The following is a 24505-nucleotide window of genomic DNA, read 5'->3' on the forward strand; positions in this document are numbered from 1 at the left end:
CAGAAACAGAAAAAGACAAACACTGTGATGTCTGGACGAGGAAGAGTAAGAGCAAGGGGCCCAGGGAGAAGAGCAGGCCCAGTGAGAGATGCAGTGAGAGATGCAGAAGCAGTGAGAGATGCAGTGAGAGATGCAGTGAGAGATGCAGGTGCAGTGAGAGATGCAGTGAGAGATGCAGTGAGAGATGCAGTGAGAGATGTAGATGCAGTGAGAGATGCAGTGAGAGATGCAGTGAGAGATGCAGGTGCAGTGAGAGATGCAGTGAGAGATGCAGGTGCAGTGAGAGATGCAGTGAGAGATGCAGGTGCAGTGAGAGATGCAGTGAGAGATGCAGTGAGAGATGCAGTGAGAGATGCAGTGAGAGATGCAGGTGCAGTGAGAGATGCAGTGAGAGATGCAGTGAGAGATGCAGATGCAGTGAGAGATGCAGGTGCAGTGAGAGATGCAGTGAGAGATGCAGATGCAGTGAGAGATGCAGTGAGAGATGCAGTGAGAGATGCAGATGCAGTGAGAGATGCAGTGAGAGATGCAGTGAGAGATGCAGTGAGAGGTGCAGTGAGAGATGCAGTGAGAGATGCAGGTGCAGTGAGAGATGCAGTGAGAGATGCAGTGAGAGATGCAGTGAGAGGTGCAGTGAGAGATGCAGTGAGAGATTCAGTGAGAGATGCAGATGCAGTGAGAGATGCAGTGAGAGGTGCAGTGAGAGATGCAGTGAGAGATGCAGTGAGAGATGCAGATGCAGTGAGAGATGCAGTGAGAGATGCAGTGAGAGATGCAGTGAGAGATTCAGTGAGAGATGCAGTGAGAGATGCAGTGAGAGATGCAGTGAGAGATGCAGTGAGAGATGCAGTGAGAGATGCAGTGAGAGATGCAGGTGCAGTGAGAGATGCAGTGAGAGGTGCAGTGAGAGATGCAGATGCAGTGAGAGATGCAGTGAGAGATGCAGTGAGAGGTGCAGTGAGAGATGCAGATGCAGTGAGAGATGCAATGAGAGATGCAGGTGCAGTGAGAGATGCAGATGCAGTGAGAGATGCAGTGAGAGATGCAGATGCAGTGAGAGATGCAGTGAGAGATGCAGGTGCAGTGAGAGATGCAGTGAGAGATGCAGGTGCAGTGAGAGATGCAGTGAGAGATGCAGGTGCAGTGAGAGATGCAGTGAGAGATGCAGTGAGAGATGCAGTGAGAGATGCAGTGAGAGATGCAGTGAGAGATGCAGGTGCAGTGAGAGATGCAGTGAGAGGTGCAGTGAGAGATGCAGATGCAGTGAGAGATGCAGTGAGAGATGCAGTGAGAGGTGCAGTGAGAGATGCAGATGCAGTGAGAGATGCAATGAGAGATGCAGGTGCAGTGAGAGATGCAGATGCAGTGAGAGATGCAGTGAGAGATGCAGATGCAGTGAGAGATGCAGATGCAGTGAGAGATGCAGTGAGAGATGCAGGTGCAGTGAGAGATGCAGTGAGAGATGCAGGTGCAGTGAGAGATGCAGTGAGAGATGCAGGTGCAGTGAGAGATGCAGTGAGAGATGCAGTGAGAGATGCAGTGAGAGATGCAGTGAGAGATGCAGTGAGAGATGCAGTGAGAGATGCAGTGAGAGATGCAGGTGCAGTGAGAGATGCAGTGAGAGATGCAGTGAGAGATGCAGTGAGAGATGCAGTGAGAGATGCAGTGAGAGATGCAGTGAGAGATGCAGTGAGAGATGCAGTGAGAGATGCAGATGCAGTGAGAGATGCAGATGCAGTGAGAGATGCAGATGCAGTGAGAGATGCAGTGAGAGATGCAGGTGCAGTGAGAGATGCAGTGAGAGATGCAGTGAGAGATGCAGTGAGAGATGCAGATGCAGTGAGAGATGCAGTGAGAGATGCAGATGCAGTGAGAGATGCAGGTGCAGTGAGAGATGCAGTGAGAGATGCAGATGCAGTGAGAGATGCAGTGAGAGATGCAGATGCAGTGAGAGATGCAGATGCAGTGAGAGATGCAGTGAGAGATGCAGGTGCAGTGAGAGATGCAGTGAGAGATGCAGGTGCAGTGAGAGATGCAGTGAGAGATGCAGTGAGAGATGCAGTGAGAGATGCAGTGAGAGATGCAGTGAAAGATGCAGTGAGAGATGCAGGTGCAGTGAGAGATGCAGTGAGAGATGCAGTGAGAGATGCAGTGAGAGATGCAGTGAGAGATGCAGGTGCAGTGAGAGATGCAGTGAGAGATGCAGGTGCAGTGAGAGATGCAGTGAGAGATGCAGTGAGAGATGCAGTGAGAGATGCAGTGAGAGATGCAGGTGCAGTGAGAGATGCAGTGAGAGATGCAGTGAGAGATGCAGTGAGAGATGCAGGTGCAGTGAGAGATGCAGTGAGCCAGTGGACCCTATAATACCGAGCGCATCCTTGCCTTTCTCAATGATCTCCACCAGCGCCTGGTTCCAGAGCAGGATCAGGAGGGTGAAAACATGAGGACCTTTGTAATTACCTGGGACAATGTGGCTTTCTATCATTCGCAAGCAATAACAACATGGTTTGAAGTCCAGCCAAGACTGGTAAGTCTCTTCCTTCCACCCTATTCACCTTTTTTGGTGAGGTTTCACCAAGGTTTTTGACCATCAGCCACATGACCATATGTCCCTCCTTGAAACCATGGATGCGGACTGCAGGGACATCACAGTTCATGATTGCCAAGGGTGGATCCGACATACCAAGTGGTTTTATCCCAGGTGCATCGCCTTGGATAATATCAGATGTGATGTTACAGTAATGAAAACATGTGGCCTAACCCTGAAGATCGCAGAGATTAGATACAGTAATTTTGTGCTTTTTGCTGTTGTTTTTTTTTGTTCAGAATGCTCTTATGTGTTTCATGGATATTTTGTTCACTGTAAGCAATACTGTAAAACTTTTTCTGTTCTATATCATATCGTGTTTCTACTGTACCTCCTGTAGTAAACAGTAAAGGGGAAAAAACTGATTTGCTTTTAACTGGAATGCTTTTGAATGAGATCATTACTGTACATGTGGACAGTTCCCAACCAATACATTTAGTGTAAAAATGGTGGATTGCATGTTTTGCATGCAAATACCTGTAAAACTGAAAAATTAAAGTCTATGCAGTTTTTGTAATGTCAACAATAGCCAGTATTTTGAAACCTGGTGTACTTTGATTGACTGCATATACCTTGTGAAATGTGAAATCAAGTGTTATTCTTTGACAGAATAATTTAATTTTGAGTCAGATTTCCAGTGTTGTGGTAAAGTTAGTGTGTGCAGAGAAAGATGTGTTCTATTTTGCAATAAATAGTTAGTATATATTTAACAAAATGTGTTTTTGAGAAGAAAATTATCCATTTGGCCAATTGTGTTAGTAGGTGTGAGTCTGTGTTAAGAGTTTAGAAAAAGTATCTGAAGTATGGGTAAATGCTTGTTAGCGATTGAAAAAAACTGTAAATAAAACTATGTATTTATTGAAAAAAAGCACCCTACAGGTTTGTGTGACTGTGGAAGGGGGGAGGAATCAGCTGAACATGTGATTAGTGAATGTGTCAAATATGAAAATCAAAGGAAAAAGTTAAAAGAGGAATTATTGAAATTTGGGGAAAATATGTTGAACCTTAAAAATCTTTTTAAAATTGGAGAGCAGATAATGGGAGGTTTGTTTAACTTTTTGAGAGAAACTGGTTTAATGAAAAGGATTTAATAGATTAGTGAAGTTATTATAAAGGTAGAAAGAAGGTAAAGTAGAGGATGTATTTTTTTTTTTTTTTTTTTTTCGTGATAAGATGCTTATATTTCTGGCCCACACTCCAGCACAGTAGGTGGCGGATATGCACCTTAAATGCCGGTTGCCACCCGCCAATAAAAAGAAAGAAGAAGAAGAAGATGGGCTCTGATTGGCCAGCTTGGCCCAGTGTGTTGTGATTCGCTAAGCGCCTAGTTCGCGCCTCTGGTTCGCGCTGTCCGGAAAAGTCACGCCCGTTGCCATAACAGTAGTTGCAAAATTGCAATCAATTTCATCCCGAATCAGACTCAGAGAATATTAGTGGAGAGGAATCGAGCAGAACTTGTGCACGAACGGCTGTTACAGGACGTTTCAGAAAGGTATGTTTTTTTGTCACATACTTTGTACACGGTTATTTGTAAATGCTACTGCTGTTAAATGTTAAAACACGCCTTTCATACAATCTCTCTCTCTCTCTCTCTCTCTCTCTCTCTCTCTCTCTCTCTCTCTCTCTCTCTCTCTCTCTCTCTCTCTCTCTCTCTCTCTCTCTCTCTCTCTCTCTCTCTCTCTCTCTCTCTCTCTCTCTCTCTCTCTCTCTCTCTCTCTCTCTCTCTCTCTCTCTCTCTCTCTCTCTGAGTGCATGCTGGGAGTGAACGGAGCGTGGTGAGGGTGAGTGCGTTTGTGGCTGAGTGCTAAAAAACTTTTCTATCTTCTATCTTTTTTTGTATGTGTGTCTGTGTTTGTTTTTATGTGCTGAACTTGTTCGTTTGATCAAAGTTTAGGGGTGTTTGGGCGTCTGCAACCAGCGTTGTGCTGGGAGGCATGACGAACCAAAACACAACAATGAGTTTTAAAGATTTAACCCGTCGCCATGGAGTGAGGGTTGAGTCTAAAATTAATGTGGAGCAGTGTTGTTTAGCGGTAGGAGAGATTGTGGGACATGATCATATTGTATCCGCATCGCGAATGAACAGTGCAATTGTTATTTTTTTTTAAACAGTTGAAAACCATGCTGAAAAAAACAATAGAAACCATTACAGAAATTTTAATGGATTCCACTACAAAACCATTACAAACCATCAGCTGTTAACCATTAAAACCATTACGAAATGGTGTCCATTACGTAGTGTGTTTTGGGCCATATTCCATTAGGATCTATTGGTTTGTATAGGTTTCCATTACAAATTTGTATTGGTCTTGATTTGCACATATTTAATGGTTTCCATTACAGTTTTGTATTGGTCCTGATGGTTTCATTACAAATTTGTATTGGTCTTGATTTGCACATATTTAATGGTTTCCATTACAGTTTTGTATTGGTCCTGATGGTTTCATTACAAATTTGTATTGGTCTTGATTTGCACATATTTAATGGTTTCCAGTACAGTGTTGTATTGGTCCTGTTGGTTTCATTACAAATTTGTATTGGTCTTTTTTTGCACATATTTAATGGTTTCCAGTACAGATTGTATTGGTTAAGATTTGTATGTTTAATGGTTACATGCTTTTAGCTATTAATAATTAGGACATTAATTATAGTTTTTAATAAATTAATTTGAATTATTACTACAATTATACACAATTCACCTTTGGCTAAGCCCTGCCCCCCTTAGTTACTGTTGCTACCTCCGACAACTTCATCTGGGCTCTGGTTTGGTATCAACATGGCTTATGCTGTGACAGCTCTTCCTGCTGAAATTTTATCAAACTTTTATAAAGCAGCAAATAAAGTGTCCGATAGAAGTAGGCAAAAGTGTCTGCAGTATGCGTTTGAAGGCTTTATTCAAGACATACGGTGAAACGCAAGCAACAACAAGGCATCCAAATAGAGGCAAAAGCATAACGTAACGGTCACAGTCAAAAAATGAACCACAGCATATCCTAATGGAGACGGAGGCTGTGACTAACAATATCAGGAGAAACACTGTTCATACAAAGCTGGGTAGGTCTCTATTCACTTCTATAATCGTTATTATTTACAAAGCAAACGGACTACGCGAGTATAAAGTTGTATTTATTAGCAGCGTGTGCTAGCGTATCAACAATTAGGGCAGAGAACCGAAATCATAACCTAAACAGCATAAAACTGTCTAACTAGTATAACTTAACTTCACACACAGTAAGGTTAAAAGGTAAATGTATCTTAGAGCAAAGGTGAGCTTGTTGATCCTTGAGGGGTTTCGCTGACTGAGGACGTCCACACAGTTTAATCCAAAGACGACACTTGTCAGTATTTAACTTCGGTTTTGGGAAGGGGAAAAAACGGACGCCCCCCTCCAACCTCTCTGGGAAACGCATATCTGTTTTACAAATGCCCCAGGCACAACGTTTAACCATATTTTTTATAAAACGACGACGTAATAGCCTGCCGAGACCAAAAATATGAGCCTCCTGCGTTGAAGTCAATGGAGCGCCGTGAAAAAGTGTCGGACCCTCTGTGGGAGCTCGTTCTTGGCTGCGCTGTGATTGGTCAATCTACATTCTAGGGCGTGGCTTAGCCAAAGGCGAATTGATATAAACTGCACACCAACTTTTCAATAGCTTACAGCTCAGGTTTTGTTTAGCAAAGAATGAAGAACATGCACCTGAAATAAAAATTATATACATTAAGACCTGCTTTTGTACTCAACCCAGCTGGAAATAAACATCGGACACAAAACATTATTATTACATTTTATTATTCACAATTCTTCTTTTACATTGGTACATTGTGTGGCTTCACTGGGGCTGACTGATTAGACCTGCAAAAAGAAAGGAGAATTCATTAGGACAATGTACCTCTTAAACCACATTACCAGTATATAAGATTATCTATTCATTACGTAAGGGTTAATGCCCGACGAGGTGTCCATTGTCAGGTTTTAATGGACGACGGCGAGGTGTGAACCGGCCGACGCGCAGCGGAGGGCGGTTGCCTCCGCCGAAGTCCATTAAAACCTGACAATGGACACCTCGAAGGGCATTAACCCGCTTATACCATGGTCACTTGCCAAATAACACATTTTTAAAACATTAGTTTATATTTTAATTAGTTTTACAATCGAAATCTAAAGTTACAAGTTACAAACAATAACTTGGTTTCCTTGGTTACGCCTGACAGTTTATTTAGGTGTCCTCTATCACTTTTTAACGGACACCCTGCAGCCAATCAGAATCGAGTATTCACCCAGACCATGGTATAAATATTTATATATTCATTCAACATCTTTGGGCGTACTTTGCGCAGATTCAAGATCTTTGTAAACTTTGTCCACTAGTCATGTAATGTTCAGCATTACAGTCATCTTTTATTTAATCTTCTCCAGGTGTAGGTTTTAAATTATAAAACAGATAGTTCAGGTTAGGTATGCACCGAAATCAATTGTGTGGTCTGTTCACACACAATCTCTTAACATAAGGATGTTAAGAGGATAAAAGCAGGTTCAAAATTAGACCCCATTGAAGTCAATAGGGTGCACATTTTAAAAAGAGGATAACACAGTGTGGGCAACACCGATTTTTGTCGTTGTTCTCTGTATTGACAGCACTCCAAATTTACTAAAAATTGAGCTCAATGTTAAAATTGACCGGAGTTCTCCTTTAAGAGGATCCTAGACTGTTGATATGTGTTGAATAATATTCTTTAAAGGGGTGGTAAAGTATGATTTCACTTTTCCAACTTTAGTTAGTGTGTAATGTTGCTGTTTGATCATAAACAACATCTGCAAAGTTACAACGTTCAAAGTTCAAAGCAAAGGGAGATATTTGCTTTTAAAGAAATCGTTTTTTTAAGGACTACAACAAACGGCTGGTAGGGACTACACGACATTCCTCCGGGTTTAGTGACATCAGCAAGTCTAAAATGTACTTAAACCCCGCCCCCGGGAACACGCAGTTGAGGGAACAAGTCAAATATTTGTATTTGTAATATTTGTATAGTATTTTGTCACAGAAGTGAGTCAGCTCAAACTTTGGCATCCATCTTTTCACATGCAATCGAAAGTCACTCTGTGTGCATCTCACAACAGTTCCTATACGAGCGATTTATAGATTACCATGACAGAATATGCTAATTGAAGATAGTTAACGCCACATCAGCAACATAAATTCATCAACTAACCTTTCAGAGACGTCCTGTTGCTTCTACATGTTGTCTCTCCAGCTTTGTCTGACTCCGTTTTGACATTAAAGACAGAACAGTTTCTGTCATTTTAGTGTGTCTGCATGAGGTAATAGCAGCTGCTAACACACACATGAGCTCTTGAAACCCCGCCCTCTGCAGCAGCTCATTTGCATTTAAAGGGCCAGACACAAAACGGTGCGTTTTTGCAAATCCTCAAAAAGTGAAAACTTTAACATGCTATATAAAAATATCTGTGGGGTATTTTGTGCTAAAACTTCACATACACACTTCTGGAGACATCAGACATTTATTTTACATCTTGTGAAAATGGCATTTTACCACCCCTTTAAGTGAATATGTGATGCAATCTCGTTTTGGTGAGTGACAGAGAGGAGTAGCTCACAGCTCGAGCACGTTAGTTAGCCGTGGGCTAAAGCTACCACGTGTAATGTTATCAACTCATTGTATCATGAGTTGAGACAATGAGTGATTTTTAAGTGTCGATGTGTTAAACAACTGTCGAAAAGTTGGATTAACGTTAATATGTCATTTGAGATGCGCATGTATATGATTTGTTATAGAAATGTTCAATCAGAAATTAGTTATTGTACGTTTGTGTTTTGCAAGGCTGGGTTTTCTTGTTCTCTGTTTTTTTCCTATGTGAACGTGATCGGCAAGTGTATCCTGTTTTGTGCCATAAATAATCATTTGGAGATGAATCGTCTGCCTAGTCAAGTGGATGCTATTAAATGTGCATAAACGACGAGCTGACCAGTGCTCCTGGACCCGTTTCCCATTTGAACCGTAATTTTAAACCATCAACTGGTAGGATATTTCCCATTTTCTTTTGTTTTTTAGACTCAAAAGACTTTGATTCGTGGAATTGGTTGATTTTATTTATTTTTTGCTTCTGAAATGGAGAGACTTTGTTTTTTTGTACTTGAACTGATCGAGAGTAATGATGGGTCGTTCGCGAATGAGCGAGTAACCCCAGAGTGCAGTCTGGACGATGGGGCGGGGCGACACTTCTCCGCCCACCAACAATTTCATTGGTTTATAATACAGCAATCTTATTGGAGTAGACACTTGAGGCATGAGCATGCGCATTCCTTTATGTGCGAGACTGCGAGTTTATGAATGATCTTCTACGCAGTTTGGCCGTGGCTACTATGCATGGCGATTTCAGTAACGATCAATTAAATGTTTTTATTAACTTAATACGAGTTAAACAGTTAATACGAAATAATAAGTTAAATGAAGTTACTGTACAACAAACAATCCCTTCAATGCAGACCGCCGTGTAATATAGCCTATACGTGCTGCTAAATCTGGGGAACGAATTCTTAATTCGTGGCCACGATATCTAGGTCTATATCAAGTGAAGTCAAGTAAAAAAAAAATTGTATAGCGCTCAATTCACATCGTTTTATAGCAGCTTTACAAAAAGTAATATAGGCCTAAGCATTAATATTGAGCAGTTTTAGAGCTGGGCGATATAAAGAAATATGTTGCTGATATAAATCATACGATGTTTTAGATTTAGCTAAATAATATTTATTAATTTACCCAGCAGATAGCCTAAGTCAATGGCACTTTAAGTGAGCAATGATCATGACTGCATTAAATTACTAGCATTGCAAGGAGAGATAGCCTATTAGGCTGATAGTAGACAATATTTTCCGAATGTCATGCAGGGCTGCATCATTTTACATCATCAATTTATGCTACTTCAATTTTCCATTAGGATTGGTGAATAGAAACAAACTCGGGATTTTACACTAGCCTACATAATGATAATTCACTGTATTTTAGTAAGACACAGTTCCGAAAGCGACAAATAAGACAATAATTTAAAAACCTGCAGTACTGAAAAGTGACAAGTGAAAAAGTGATTCTACTAAAACAGATATTATTATGTCGATCTAGGCCTATAGCAAATATTATTATTTATGTGCTCAATTTAAGTAGGTATAAATAAGTAACTATTTGAAGTAGGCTACTGTTAGGCTATAGGTCTATGCAAAGATTTACAGTGGTGTTTTTTTTTTTTATAGTTAGGCTACAGATAGCCTATGCCAGTGTTAATATTGGAAACTATTTTTTAACAGGCAAACAACAAGGAAATATGAGTTTGCCATTAAACATTTTATTTGCACTTTGTGCCAAAAAATGCAAGCATTGGAGAACCAATCTCGTTTAAAAAAATCAACAAAAAACGGTCGAGCTTTAAATTTAAAAAATGTAAATTTAAAATTTTAAATCAGCTGCTTGCGTTCGGGTTTGTCAATGTCTTTCCTTTAAAGGGTTAGTTCGCCCATTTAAGACATGAGGTTGTATGCAATCCTTACCAGCACTATAGTGCATACACGCTGACCCACTCTGTGGTCACCTCCCTGGTCAGAGTTCTGGCCGCTGGAAGTTTTTCAAGAAAGTAGTCCTGGTTAGTTTCCGGGGCCATGAAACTGCGTTTTTACGTGAAAAAATTATTTGCGTTTCAAAGCTTGATTAATTTACATCACAAAAAACACGCCAGACAAAATTCATACCTCAGTTTTAATCGGCACTATTTTCTTTCCATTTCTATCAATCCGCGCTGCTGTCAACGACCACACTGCGCACGTTCCAGGTAAGGATTGCATACAACCTCATGTCTTAAATGGGCGAACTAACCCTTTAATACAGCGATTCATCATAATTTGCGTAAAATCCCGAGTTTGAGCTGATCCACCGACCCTGATGGAAATATGAAAACAACTCTAGCCTACACTGAGGTGCTGTCACCAAGCGTTCATTTTTAAACAATAACTTTGTCTATTCTGTGTCTTAACAATAAAACATTAGCCAATAGATCTTAACAAAAATTACCATGGTAAACCGATAATAAGATACGATTAGAGTTAGCATTTAATATTTCTTTAATATGGACAAATCATTCACAAAATAGTACATAAAGAATGCGCATGCTCAGGCTTGAATCATCTAGGCCAATAAGATTGCTATATAATAAGCCAATTAAATTGGGGGTGTCACGTGTCGCCCCGCCCCATCGTCCAGACTGCACTCTGGGGTACTACGAATGAGCCGGTGTTGTGCCAAATTTTTTCGACTCCCTGCCAGAACCTGACTCCCCCTCACGTGCACGCGCAATGACGTCACTTCACTTCACGTTCTTTTAATCTCCATGTCAGTCTGTCAGTTCCCTCCACACATTTAAATGTAGGCTATTTACAGTAGTTCGTTTGTGTGTGTGTGTGTGTGTGTGTGTGTGTGTGTGTGTGTGTGTGTGAATTAAGTAAGGAATAATTGACGACAGGCCGTTGAATTATTAGAAAAATAATGCACACCCGAGGTGGTAATGCGGTCACGACACGAAGCGGAGTTACTCCTCGGGTGTGCATTATTTTTCTAATAATTCAACGGCCTGGAGTCAATTATTCCGCTTATACTACAGTTACCACACCTCGAAATATTGTTCAGATGATGTATTTCAAGACGTTTGTAAAGTTTTTGTCATTAAAACGCTCTTGTATGTAGGACTAATTCCTTGCGCATCTAAACTAGTGATGCACCGAAATGAAAATTCTGGGCCAAAACCGATACCGAAAATTTAGGATGCACTTGGCCGAAAACCGAAACCGACACCGAAAATGGCTTTTTTTTTTTTACTTTAATATATATTTATTTATATTGCTTAATTTTTAATGGATCTGAAATGAAAAATCACAAACCAATAGAATAATCATCAAACTTTTATTACCACTAACAGTTACATAACAAAACCTAAAATATTTTATATATTATATATATTTTATATTGCATGTGCTTCATGAGGCACACGTGCGCGGACTTGCTCTCTCTCCCTCTTTGCCGTGCACGCGCTACACGTATTGGAGCACAGTCTCTGTCTCGCGGGCGCGCTCGCTCTAGATTCCGGAGATTTTAACTAATTCGCGGGCATCAGTGAGCCGCTATCAATATGCGGGAGACTCCTGGAACTTCCGGGAGACTTGGGATGTCTGTATTTCTATACTGAAATAATATCGGCATTATAATTATTTATTTTTCATTACGCTATTTTTTGGTGCCCTCTCAGCTCATACGCGTGGTGGGAGCGGCGGCGCTGGTTGTCCTTATCTGAAACTTTAAAATACTTCAATACCGCTGACATGCTCAATCTTTGCAGACGCGTGCAAACAGCTCGACCGTGAGTGAAACCTGCTTGAGCACGGAGGGGAGGGGAGGGGTGGGTGACGAGTGACAGCTCGACCGTGAGTGATACCCAAGCGTTTGCGCGCGGATGGGAGGGGCGCGGTTGACATTCATTTTCGGTTGACATTTTCGGCTGTTTTTTTTTATTTCGGCCCGAAACCGATAATGCCATTTTCGGCCGAAATTTTCGGCGACCGAAATTTCGGTGCACCCCTAATCTAAACCCATGCTCCGTTGCTAATTCCAAAACGTCATTGTAGAGTTAGCGGAGGTTTGAGCCGCTGATAGCAGACTAATGCTGGACACACACTTAACCACTATACATATGAAAACCTTTGTTCCTTTATGTGCTATTATAATTTACTCAGAAATGATTTACTATGCCTTTATTTCTGTTCTGTTTTGGGTCAATTCTGCCACAGTGCCACAGCAAAAACAGTTTATAGAAAACTGCAATAAAAGTGCAATTAAATAAATTGCATACATTCCAAAAAATGCTAACATGTAACCTTTTTATGTAGCATTGTTGGATCATGTTATCAAATTTTGTTTATAATAATTTCAAATTAGATATAGTAAGATTTATAATGTACCAGCCTGATTGTTAAGGGTTTTTTCTTTTCATGTCAGAACCATAGCGTCACTAGCCGCGTTTCCATTACCCTTCAAATTGCGCAAATTGAAATTGCGAATTAAAAATACGCTCAATGGAAACACGTCAATTTCGCAAAAACTCTCGTTTATCGCAAAAAAGTTTTTACGCTCGCATGAGGAGGTTTTTCAGCCAATTCGAAAAAGGAATATTTCGCAAAACTGCAATGGAAACAGTTTTTGCGCATTTACAGTCACCTGACTTAGAAGACGCGGTGTCTTTGGGGTCCGTGTATGCAAATAATAATAATTATCATCATTATTATAACATTTACTATTTAGATGACTCTTTTATCCAAAAAAGGAACAAAGCAATTCGTCAAATGCCATTCATAATACGGGTTAGACAATAATAATACAGAGCTGAGATTATCACAAATAAACACAAGATTTTACAATAGTTTAATAATATTAATGGCTCTTCTTACGGTCCCTAAATGCATTGACTTAACATTGAAATCACTCGCGCCTGACGCGCTATTCGCGTCCGGTGTGAACGCACCATTATTCAGCACTGCGGGAAAATGTCAATTCCAGGTTCTAATTTGGCCTTAGAAAACCAGTAAAATCAACACGTTTTCCATTTTAATTTGTGAATATTTTACATGTTTAATAAAGGGGAAAAAAGTCATTAAACAAACATCTGAAAATTTGTCGATATTTACTTTTATGCGCAGCAGTTGGTGTAGCCAGTTCAAATTAAAATTGTGGTGTTCAACTTTGCGTTTTAAAAAGACAACCGTTTATTTTTCGTTTTTCAATTACGGGTTTAAAAAAAGAAAAAACGAATGGACACAAAAGCAGCCTACATGGATCGTTTGAAATAGGAGACAGAGTTATTTATTAAATTCATAAAAGAAACAATAATTAGCCTATAGGAATACTGGATTCTAAACTTCAAAGAAATGCCATCAAAACCTCAGCGCAGAAATGAGGGTGAAACGCCCAGAAACTCCTTATATTTCGTTTGGAATATAAGGGTCTTTCCCTGCCATTAATGCTTGGATAACACGTAGCCTACGTCTCCTTCCATTAATGATAATAATGTCTAATGCGGTGGCTGTGAGATTATATAAACCAACGTCCGCTGCCGTGATATTTGGAATGACTTATCGCGAGAGAAAAAAGGACGTTTTAGTCGCAAATCTGTAATGGAAACGCGGCTAGTGATGATTGACAAATTGCATAGTTTGGATTGGCGGTATGGTTCTGTTCTGGGCTAAAACTCCCTGCATATACATGCAATTCAATAATTTTATGAACACATAATTTGAGAAATTAGTCTGATTCAAATGGGAATCAAAGACCAAACACTGACTGGACGAGACGGGGAGCTGGGGATGGAGGAAGGTTATTAGCTCCTGAGAAACGCGACTTCTTTATGGATTCTGTGATAGGCGTCGTATACCTGAAGAGACGTGGATCAGCTGAGTCAGCTGATGTGAGCTTGAGACGACAGCTGATACACTGGCATTGAGAAACCATGTGCAGTCCATGATAGATCATTAGTTCTTAATATAGAAATAACAACATACTCTATTATGTAAATCTAACAAGTGCATAGTATTTACTGTGTAATTGACTTCCATCAGTGAGTGGGGAATGTGGTCAACACATTAATGGTGAAGTAAAAACTTTTAATCAGTACTCTTGGCTAATTCCCTAATACTTAGGATAAAGGCCCCAGGAAGTGCTGTCGCCTTGGTTTTGATGTGGCAGTGTGTCACATGCCCATGATACATGAATACCTTTTTCTCTCATGAATGACCTGTTATCAATGGAATAGAACTACTCCACCATTTTTTTTGTCCATCCAATGTTCATTGATGATTTTCCCCATTATAAGAGTTGTTTAAAAGGTTGGATAACAATTATAGTGATTTTGTGTCACTTTATATGCCTATAGTTATATGTTAATCCATAAAAGGAACAAAGGTTTTCATATAAATTTTCTTCTTTTTTCTTTTTGAACACTCAGTACCATAGCAGTTGTCCTTAATGTCCTTAAAGATGCAGTCAAGAGAGGAGACCTGCTGCACCAGCACATAAGTTATCTCCATAAAAGAGGTGTTGGGACTTTTTTCAAACCTTTTTTTCTTCCTCAGCCATGAGATCTAATAAACAGTTGTTGTTGTTTTTTGGCAGGTGCACGTAGGCCTACTGTATGGATTAATTTAATTTTAATTTGATCTAAGAGCCGGCTCTTGTAGGTGAACGTCGGTAGCTGGCTCGCATATATCTGAAGAGCTGACTCTATTTAGAAAAATATAGCCAAATTAAGCCAATAGAAATTAAATCATTATGTAATAAAAAAATAATTAATGATTTTAATTTTATTTAAAATAATTGACTAATTCAAAGAACAATAAAAAAATAATTAGGCTATATAGGCCTAAAGGCGCACACACATTCGTTTTAGTGATGGACAATTCAGCTCTTTTTCGTGAGCTGGAATCGGTATCGGCGAGTACTTGTACCCATGTACCGATCCAATACCATTTTCATAAACAATAACATTACCTAGTTATTGTTGCACGCTAGCTTTGCTTAACGCTGCAAATCGGAGATCAAGTGTTCTTCGCTGCTCTAAACAGTGGTTGCCCGCGGCAACACAGGGAGTTGTGCTGTGTCGCCACCAGCAAATAGAAATAAAAATGCACGCGCTAGCAGTATGTCCGCTGTTTGGCAATATAACCGACAAAATTATTGAGTTTATTGTTCTGGATTACCAGCCACTGTCAGTCGTCAAAAACGTTGGATTTTGCCGCTTCATTGAACATTTGGAGCCCCGGTACAGTTTGCCTGGTCGGAAATACATCTCTGAAACAGCGTGAACACAGTTCATGTAAACTAAAAGATGTGCAAACAATCAGCTTTACTATCGACATCTGGAACTGCGACGCGACCCCGCTGTCTTTACTGAGTTTGACAAGCACACTGGGCACAGTGATGCCGTCATCTTTAAGTTTTAAAGAGATTGTTATCTTAAATTATTCATATATAATTTTTTTGATTCCTAGATTTATTTGTTGTACTGTTTTTTTTATACAGTTAAGTTAAATTGTTAAATTTTTACTAAAATAAACATTCACGAGTGTACCTTTACTTCTTCTCACCGCTGATTCCTGATGGTTTAGGACAATTACACCGAGTCGCACCCTGTCGTGTCAGAGAATAGTACACCTGCGAGCGTCAAGTATAAGTGCCTCATCCATTAGGGATAATGAAATTCGTTGCCAACTCTTTTAATAATTTTATTTTATTGATTCGTTGTTGCAGCCCTAAACATTTCTATTACATTAAGAAATAGGTATTTAAATACTTACCACTAATAGTTTTTGTCCGGTTTATGTCACTGATCTTCTCAGCCAGGTATTTTCGGACACTTAGGAGGCGCTTATTGATGTCCTCTGAGGTGTGACCCCTTTCCTTCAGCCTCTGAGACAGACACTCTGTTTGGAACACACACATGCATGCACGCACACACACACACACACAAATAAATAAATAAATACATTTTTTAATTCAAGTACTGATCATGACTAATGATTTAACAAATAATTTGTAAATACAAAGTGTTTTGTGTACAATGTGATAATGGAATGACTATAATTCGAGGATGAACTGGGAAAAAAGAAGCACCAGGATGCTTCTCAGAGTAATTAAAACATAATTTAATCATTTTAAATCTGACCACACAGGAAATCAAGTAGCATATGATGCTTGAGAAGTCAAATCTGAAGTCATACAGAGACAACTTAAGGAGGTAGAGCACACAGAACCACAAAGCTCCAGAGGCCGGTTGCTCCAGCTGGACATAAACCCGGTTGTCATTTTAGGCAATCAATAACGTGAGAAAGAAGCGAGGATGCGGCTTGAAAATAATGTTTTATGCAATGCATGCGGCGAGTCACTTCAGGAGGAGGCGACGCGTGCATTAATGTTGCTAAACAGTGACATAATGCACAGCGCATTAAATTATATTCTAGCTAAATCTGACAGTTTTACCTTTGACAGCTGATATCTTTTCAGGACTCAGAGGTGGTTTTGCCTCAGCAGATTTTTTAGCGTTGCATTTCATGCCGGTAACGCTCCTCTGTTTGAGGACTGTGGTACCCCATATAACAACAGCCAGGCTCTTACAGAATTTCGAGTCACCCTCAACTCTCCTCACGACGTCCCATTTTTCTGTGGGTATCATGACTCCATGTCCCAGATCCTGAAAAAATATATATATATTTGCATAAGAACATTTTAGCTCATTTAAAAGTAGAGGTCGACCATTATATTGGTTTTACTGATTACTTGGCACCAATAGGTAGCAGGTAGCTCAGGGGACCATGGCGATGCAGGTAGTTTGAGGAGTCATGTAGGACTAGCCTCCGTGGCCTTGACTCTTGGCTCGGCCACGATGGATGGAGAAGTATGTACTTTTTTGCGTATTCCGTGGTCGGGTATTATTTAAATGAGGAACATTATGACTTCATAAGATCCGGAAAAATTGTATTATGAATTTATAATGTATGACTACCATGCTGTTTCATTGTGATTAATTGTGCAGCCCTAGTTTTAAATAAGTATACTAATACCACACCTGAATAAAAAACTTTGTAAGGGTATACAGGGATAACCTGGCTTCTCGAGACTCCCCTGCTTCGCATTAAAATGATAGGAATATGTAGAGTTTGTTTTACAGTCTACAAAATACCTTGCCATCCCTGTGTCTGTGATGGGAGTGTGGCCTGCAGAAGAGGTCTGTGGCTCCTTTTGTGTCACTGTAATATCATAGTAAAGGCCCATTCACACCAAGAAGAACTATATTAGTTGTTTTTATCAATCACCGCCTATAACTTACATTTGAATGTATCCAATTCTTTCTAAGAACTTTAAAAACATGCATGTAAAATGAATAGCCAAACCGTTTTAAAATGCTCACTTTTGAGTATTGTAGCCGTTTGGTCCTCTGCTGGTTCTTTTGGACCGTGAACTGACTGCTGTGGGAGTGGAGTGTGGCCTGCATAAGAGGTATGTGGCTCCTTTTGTGTTACTGTAATATCAGATTAAGCAACAGTTTTAGTAGTTTTGTTGCAATAAAAATAGAAAAATAACAGGCTATAAGTTGCCTTTAAAAGTGTCCAATTCTTTATAAGGACATGATGATCTAATATCTATGTTAAATTAATAGCCAATTAATGCTCACTTTTTTTGTTTTGGAAGAGCTCCTCTTGGAGATGAAGGTTTAACCGCCTTAGTTGCTGCAGTTCAGCTTTCGTGTCCCTATTCTCTTCTTTTAAACATTTAATTTTTTTCTCTTTTTCTTCATTACTCATCTCCTCCTCTCGCATCCTTTTTTTGATGTTGTAGAACTTGTCTTGCAGTTCCTTGTGCACAGCCATGGGGACATACTCATTGTATGTTTCATAACTGCTCTGGACAACTTTTTTTTTTTCTTTTAGGATTTCCATTAAATTTTTCCTTTTTTGTAAGCTTTGGACTGCTGCCTTTTTTTTTGTCTTGTCATTTGTCTTGTCACACTATAAAATAAACAAAAAAATAGGTTGTTAACAGAGGAATTTGTGGTAAAAAACGTCCCTGAAGGAACGACCCACCCTCCGATGCAGCTATCGACAACTGATCGTCGTGGGGAGCACCAAAGGAAACGACTGGTACACACCTCGAAGTAGATTGGCCTCTCTAGCGAGATTCCTATAAGTCGGTCTGACATTAATCATAGTAACCAACTGATAGGGAACTACATTTCCCATGATGCTATTTAGATAATTTCACCAATCAGAAAACCGAAACAAGCATAACGCAAAGTGTGTAATGTTGTGATTCACCTCATAGCTTTGATTGGTTTGGTTCATGACTTGCAACACCACTTTAATGGAGACTATTTTTAAATCCCTATGGGATAAATGTATGGAAAAACTACCTCTGAAACTACGCTGCTGAAAAATGTGCAGCAATAATGCACTCAATTGTATTAATTTAGAGATGCATTACATAGCTTACAGATGGATTCGTGGAGCTTCTGGTAGATGACCATTCCTCATCACTGTTGAGTGGGGGTATTGAGATTCTCTCACGTTTTAATTCCTCTTCAGATTCTGAAGAATAGAAGAAAGAAACTAAATACAAGTACCAACAAAAAAAAAACTCACAAAAATAACTAGGCTAGTTCTTTGTCAGTCACCAGTAAAGATGTTAGTGGTTGTTATCAGAATCTTTTGTAACAGTAACTAATACCCACATCTATGTTTCCAGCAGTGCAACAAATATTTTTACTATTATAAGTTAATAAAGATACAATTAGGGGGGTATAGACAAGAGTAGCTTTAAATACCTACCAGCCAATTTTAATATTTGTGCTTTGTAGTATTGCCCCATGTCCTCTGGCGATTTCTTCCACAATATATTATATATTTTTTTGGTTGAAAATTCTTTGACATCCTTTGGACAAAAGCCCTTTATGTAGTCCAAGGGCACTATTTGTCGGATGTTGTCGTCGATATACCTGACGTAGGCAAACATGCTAACATACAAGACAAATGACAATTAATAAAAACACATTTTTATTGGATTCTTAACTTACTTGCATGCTGTCGGTGTCAGCCTTTAATTACTTTTTTGTATTATTACTATCAACAAAGACTTACGGGGTATGTTAATAAGCAGTCTTACTTACTGTAGCAATGTTGATAAGTTACATTTAACGTTACATTCCGAGACAGAAACAATTTAGCAAAATCTCTATTGACTGACACATTCAATAGCTGCTACTCAAATCGTCCATTCTTTCCAGCAGTCTCCATATTTTTAGGATAACTTTTTGAGTCCACTTTCTCATTTTAAATCGGTAAAATCTTTATTGTGTTTTACTACGACAACATAACCATGATTAACGTTATCTGCTTAGCAGCTAGCTGGAACGTAACTTAATGTTAGCACCGAATAAACACACGTTACGTAACCTCAATAGCTGACAGAAAGTAAATATTGCATCGAAAATAACAGGAATGAAAAGTATTAATGTCACTAACTTACCTGACAGAAAAAGTAAAAAGAGTAACGTTAGTTAGTGAACGGGCAGATCAGTTTAAATTATTATACCGTTATTTCAGTTGGCACTGTCACGGCGCGCAAGCTAAGCTCCGCCCCCTTTTTACGTGATAAGAAATCAACAACTCGTCTCGAGCACTTTTTTCATCAATTATTTTTTTTTTGGACAAATATGCGTAGAAATAGGCAAAAATATAAGCTATACCTAGAACCTCAAAGTAAGACAAAGATACCTCGCCAGACACTGTGTCGACATGACAGGCCAGTTGTTGATGTTGATGAGGAAGAGAGCCAAACAGCCACTGAAACAGGTACCGTTTCGAGCTTATTATCAAGTAGCATTGTCCCGATTATTTGAATCAATTTGATTATTAATTTTACATTTTATAAATAAATAAAAACCCAGAGAAAATAATTCTCATCGGATATCAAAATAAAAGTCCTCACACAACATGTAGGCCTACCTGTTAAATAAAAGTATTAACAGTGAAACAGATAGATAGTGGTTAAAAGTTTTATTTTTTTACATTGTGTAGGAGCCTAGTGTTCAAAGAAACATTTAAATATTACAAGATACATTATTTGTGATATATTTACATATATATTTGTATATAATATTTCTTCAGCTTGTTGTTTTCTTGTTGCTTATGGTATTTTTTTATAGATATGCTCTCAGAGGCAGGGAGTGAGACAAACGGCACAGAGAGTGTGATAGAGAGTGACGCCGGGTTCACACCGCACGCAGAAGCGACGCGGAACGGAGGCCGCTTCCTTTCGGCGCCCATGTTAACCTATGGTGTCGTTCACACCAGACGCGGAGTGCCGTGAAGCGCCAGTTTCGGCGTCTGGTCTATTTTTTGCGCGAGCCGCGAGTGATCCGCGTCTATTTTCTAATAAAATACAGCGAGAACACACAAACAAACAGGGAAACAGAGAGAGAGAGAGAGGCAGGCAGGAGTTGATAAGTGAAAATGGATGATGTCAAATTACTCGCACTGGGAAACAGGAAGAGGAAAATAGATTTAATAAATTTGAAGAGAGGATGTATATTTCAACGATATATCTACACTAGCCTACTAGGCTACTGTCTACCATATTCTCTCTCTGGCTGCAGGTGTGTCTCGACAACGGTTAATAAAAGAAGTGTACAAACTTCTTGGTTACAGAAACATGGTGTATTCATTTTATGAGGTTATTTACTAAACCATGATGTAAAAAATATTTCTGAATAAACAACAACTGAGCAGAAGCGCTTGTCGACCTCGGCGAAGAATACGCGTCTGGTGTGAACAGGCACGCGCCGGGCCGCGCGTGATTTTCCGTTCCGCGCCGCTCCCGCGTCCGGTGTGAACCCAGCGTGAGAGAGACAGCATACAGAACAGTGAGACAAACGGCACAGAGAGAGTGATAGAGAGTGAGAGAGACAGCATACAGAACAGTGAGACAGACAGCATACAGAACAGCCATTCAACGTTGAGTACACCATTTGTGGTATGTGAGAGTTTTGTGATCTGTTTTACAGATGTAATGAAAGCTATCAAATGCCATAAAGTTACACATTCAAAAAATAAGCATGGAAACAGGCAGCTACAGTCAGATGAAGTCATATTCTTCACAGTCCCTCTTCAAGTTAGTGCACTGTCATGATTGTAACATAACTGTAACATTATTGACAGAATGGTCAATGGAAAACAGCTGAACTGATGACAGATGAGTACAGTAGTGAGGTAGACGTTGCACCAGGCTCAAGTAGACCTTCAGAAACACATGTGAGTACTAGTTTGTTCTGATAATTGTTTTTTCTCTCTCTCAGGTACACATGTACTTTAAGTTTTGAATTATACATTTATAATTTTGGAGGGTCTGTACGTTTAAAAAAAGTAATTATGAACCTACGTGAATATTGTATGAGCAGACCTACACACAACCATACCTTTAACAGAGATGTTGCTTTTTTAAAGGCATGCAGTGAAACAGAGTCAGAGTCTGAGATAGACCATAGGACAGGCAGCATGGAACAGAACACTACTGACCCCCTGTCAATGATTGATCTACAGCCTGACATGGACACTGCTTTGACTGCCACAGGAACTACCACAAAAGCTGAGGCCATGCTCATGATTATGAGCCATACAGCAAAGCATAAAATAACTGGTTGCCAGTTACATGATTTACTTCAATTGATAAATAAATTGTTTGGGCAAGAGGTTGTACCTCGATCTAAGTATCTTTTTAACAGAGTGTTTAAAAACAGTTGTGAGGAAGTAGAATTTCAGTTCTACTGTGAAACTTGTTACTTAAACATAGGAACAGTTCAGGAAATCAGTGACAAACAAATTGATACATGCGGATCATGTGGCAGCACTTTTGATTCTGGTTCTATGAATGGAGGTAACTTCTTTATCAATGTTCCTCTTGCCCCACAAATTCAGACTCTGCTTGAAAGCACAGAAGCGAGTGCCCATTTGAATTATAGGTTTGATAGGCAAAAGAGTCAAAATGAGATGTTGTCAGACATCTATGATGGGGAGAAGTACAAACATTTGTCTGGCCCAAATCAGATCCTCTCAGATTCCCACAACCTATCATACATATTTAACTCAGATGGAAGCCCTGTGTTTAATTCCTCAAAGTTCTCTATATGGCCCATCCACATAATGATCAATGAGCTTCCCCCTGAACTTAGGTTTAAGAATGTATTGCTTGCTGGCCTTTGGTTTGGGCCAAAAGAGCCTGTGATGGAAATCTTTCTGAAGTCATTTGTGGACCAGGCCAAGATCCTAGCTGACACTGGTGTCACATGGCATAAAGAAGGGTCTGTTATTAACAGCAAAATAGTTGGCCTCTGTTGTAGTGTTGATTCCAAAGCGAGACCGCTGATGCAAAACACTACCCAGTTTAATGGGTATTATGGCTGCGGATTCTGTCTGCATCCTGGGAAGCTGGTTGATAGGGTAGTAAAGTATCCAGTTTCAGAAGAACAATATTGTGACAGAACAAATGAGGAAATGGTTACGGATATGGAGTTGGCTGTAGAAGGTGGGACAAATATTTTTGTCCACTGTCTATAATAGACTAATTTAGAGATCACTTTTTTTTTTTTTTACCGACTACCAACAACTTTGACCGGTTAGCGTTGATACGGTCAACCATCGGTCAAACGGTCATCGGTTAACATCCCTAATAGTAACTTATACTCAATCTAAGTAGTCCTTTAAAAACACTAAGTGCAGCCACAGTAGTGAAATAAGAGACTTGGGTAATATAGTACACAAATAAACCTCAACTGAACAAGTTAAGATTCAAACAAGAGCAGTATTAAACCCAGAATGAAAATATACATATTTCAAGTAACTTAAACTAGCTTACACACTGCTGTGGGAACTTAAAATTGCTCACAATTTCAATAACAATGGCAAGTTCTTCTTCAGGAAAATGAGCATTTCTGCTCTCTCTCCTCTAGCCTGTTTCTCCTTGCATTCACAATGTTAGATGCTGTGCTGAACAGTCTCTCACTGTCCACACTGTCCAGGGCCGCAGAGAAACTTAAAGAGTGGGAAACCGAACCTGGTTGACTGCGAAGTTGAACATTGTGGTATTTGTATACCACTGTAATCTCTAAATCATCCTAAAACACTCCCACAACCTATTGCCTACATCTAGGAATATAAAAAATAATATATATTCTATATTGTCTTTTTATTTTTTATCTGTTGTTATTTGATAGAATCCACGATACTTGCTCAGATACCTCCAGCAGAAAAATAGGCCCACAACATTAAAGATCCAGTGTTATATTTAACAGTGGGCATGGGGTACTTTTTGTACTTTATTTTTTTAGGTTCATCTGACTATAGATCCGGTCCCGTTTAAGTTCCAGTCGTGTCTGATAACTGAATATGCTTTAGTTTATTTTTGGATAAGCGTAGAGGATTTTTCTTGAAAACCTCCCAAACAACATGTGGGGATGTAGGGGTTGTAGGATTTTTTTCTTTTTTTTTCTTTAGGCTTTCTGACCCCAAGACTAATCTCTGCAATTCTCCGTCTGTGATCCTTGGAGAGTCTTTGGCCACTCAAACTTTCCTCCTCACCTTAAGGCAATATAGACACACGTCCACTTCCAAGCAGATTCGTAACATCTTTAGTTGATTGGAACTTCTTAATTATTGCCCTAATGATGGAAATGCTTTATCTATTTTCTTACAGCCACTTTCTATTTTGTGATACTCAACAATCTTTTGCTGCACATCATAACTACATTCTTTGGTTTTACTCACTATGATTGATGATTAAGGGAATTTGGCCTCTGTGTTTCCTCGTATTTAAACTCCTGTGAAACAAGATAATTTCATGTCCCTAGTTACCCTGGTGTGCTAAAAATGTAAATATGGATGGGAATATACTTACCCCTTAGTGTTTGTTTTTGTGTTATTGATGTTTTATCCATGTCATATTGAGAGAAATACCTGATAAAAATAACGATAAATAAATAAATATAAATAACTAACTGTATCATCTTTCCATAGAGCAGTTTTATAGGCTTTTGTCATATATCCTGACTCAAATAATGTGTTTTTAACAGCAAACACTCAGAATAAAGTGAGATGATCTGATGATGATCCTGAATGGCTTGTTGAATGAGTGTTGATAGTCTGAGGCTCATCAATATTAACAGATCTGCTGAAAACACTCTTTATTTCTTGACAATAGTTCCTGTTTTCACCTCATTTATTATGCTGATGTCTTCAGATCTCCTGTAAATTGACAATTAAAGCTCATTTC

The 24505-nt window shown here is 39.4% G+C and overlaps 2 protein-coding genes and 1 long non-coding RNA gene across 4 annotated transcripts in view; all 3 read right to left on the minus strand.

The window, feature by feature from the left end:
* Positions 1-6333: 6333 nt before the first annotated feature.
* Positions 6334-17380, minus strand: LOC307006673 (BEN domain-containing protein 5-like). The gene is made up of 4 exons (XM_079627874.1): positions 17370-17380; positions 16670-16880; positions 15988-16113; positions 6334-6440 (listed from the first exon to the last, which is right to left on the minus strand). The coding sequence occupies exons 2-4, from the start codon at positions 16860-16862 to the stop codon at positions 6418-6420; spliced, it is 342 nt and encodes a 113-aa protein (XP_079484000.1). The 5' UTR covers positions 16863-16880; positions 17370-17380; the 3' UTR covers positions 6334-6417.
* Positions 17381-17914: 534 nt separating this feature from the next.
* LOC307002690 lies at positions 17915-19788 on the minus strand. Of its 2 annotated transcripts, XR_013798519.1 has the most exons (4): positions 19709-19788; positions 19012-19196; positions 18677-18771; positions 17915-18195 (listed from the first exon to the last, which is right to left on the minus strand). It is a non-coding gene; the product is annotated as an uncharacterized lncRNA (long non-coding RNA). The 2 variants fall into 2 exon arrangements; XR_013798520.1 differs by lacking the exon at positions 19709-19788 and having other exon boundaries at positions 19012-19580.
* A 738-nt stretch (positions 19789-20526) lies between these two features.
* Positions 20527-24505, minus strand: part of LOC307009839 (GTPase IMAP family member 7-like) — a gene marked incomplete at its 3' end in the record, with an annotated part of 7417 nt that continues 3438 nt past the window's right edge. Inside the window, exon 4 of the mRNA XM_079633986.1 lies at positions 20527-20613. Within this exon, the coding sequence (XP_079490112.1) occupies positions 20527-20613 (87 nt within the window). The remainder of the gene's footprint in view (positions 20614-24505) is intronic.

The sequence above is a fragment of the Phoxinus phoxinus genome (assembly GCF_949152265.1).
Source record: "Phoxinus phoxinus genome assembly, chromosome: 1".
Classification (NCBI taxonomy): domain Eukaryota; kingdom Metazoa; phylum Chordata; class Actinopteri; order Cypriniformes; family Leuciscidae; genus Phoxinus; species Phoxinus phoxinus.

What these genes read in the sequence shown, in the direction of transcription:
- LOC307006673 (XM_079627874.1), bottom strand. Translation starts at nt 16,862, where the DNA reads ATGATACCCACAGAAAAATGGGACGTCGTGAGGAGAGTTGAGGGTGAC. An exon ending in AAAGATATCAGCTGTCAAAG is followed by an intron (nt 16,114 to 16,669) that starts GTAAAACTGTCA and finishes TGTTCCAAACAG; the next exon opens with AGTGTCTGTCTCAGAGGCTG. An exon ending in CCGGACAAAAACTATTAGTG is followed by an intron (nt 6,441 to 15,987) that starts GTAAGTATTTAA and finishes TTCTTTTTGCAG; the next exon opens with GTCTAATCAGTCAGCCCCAG.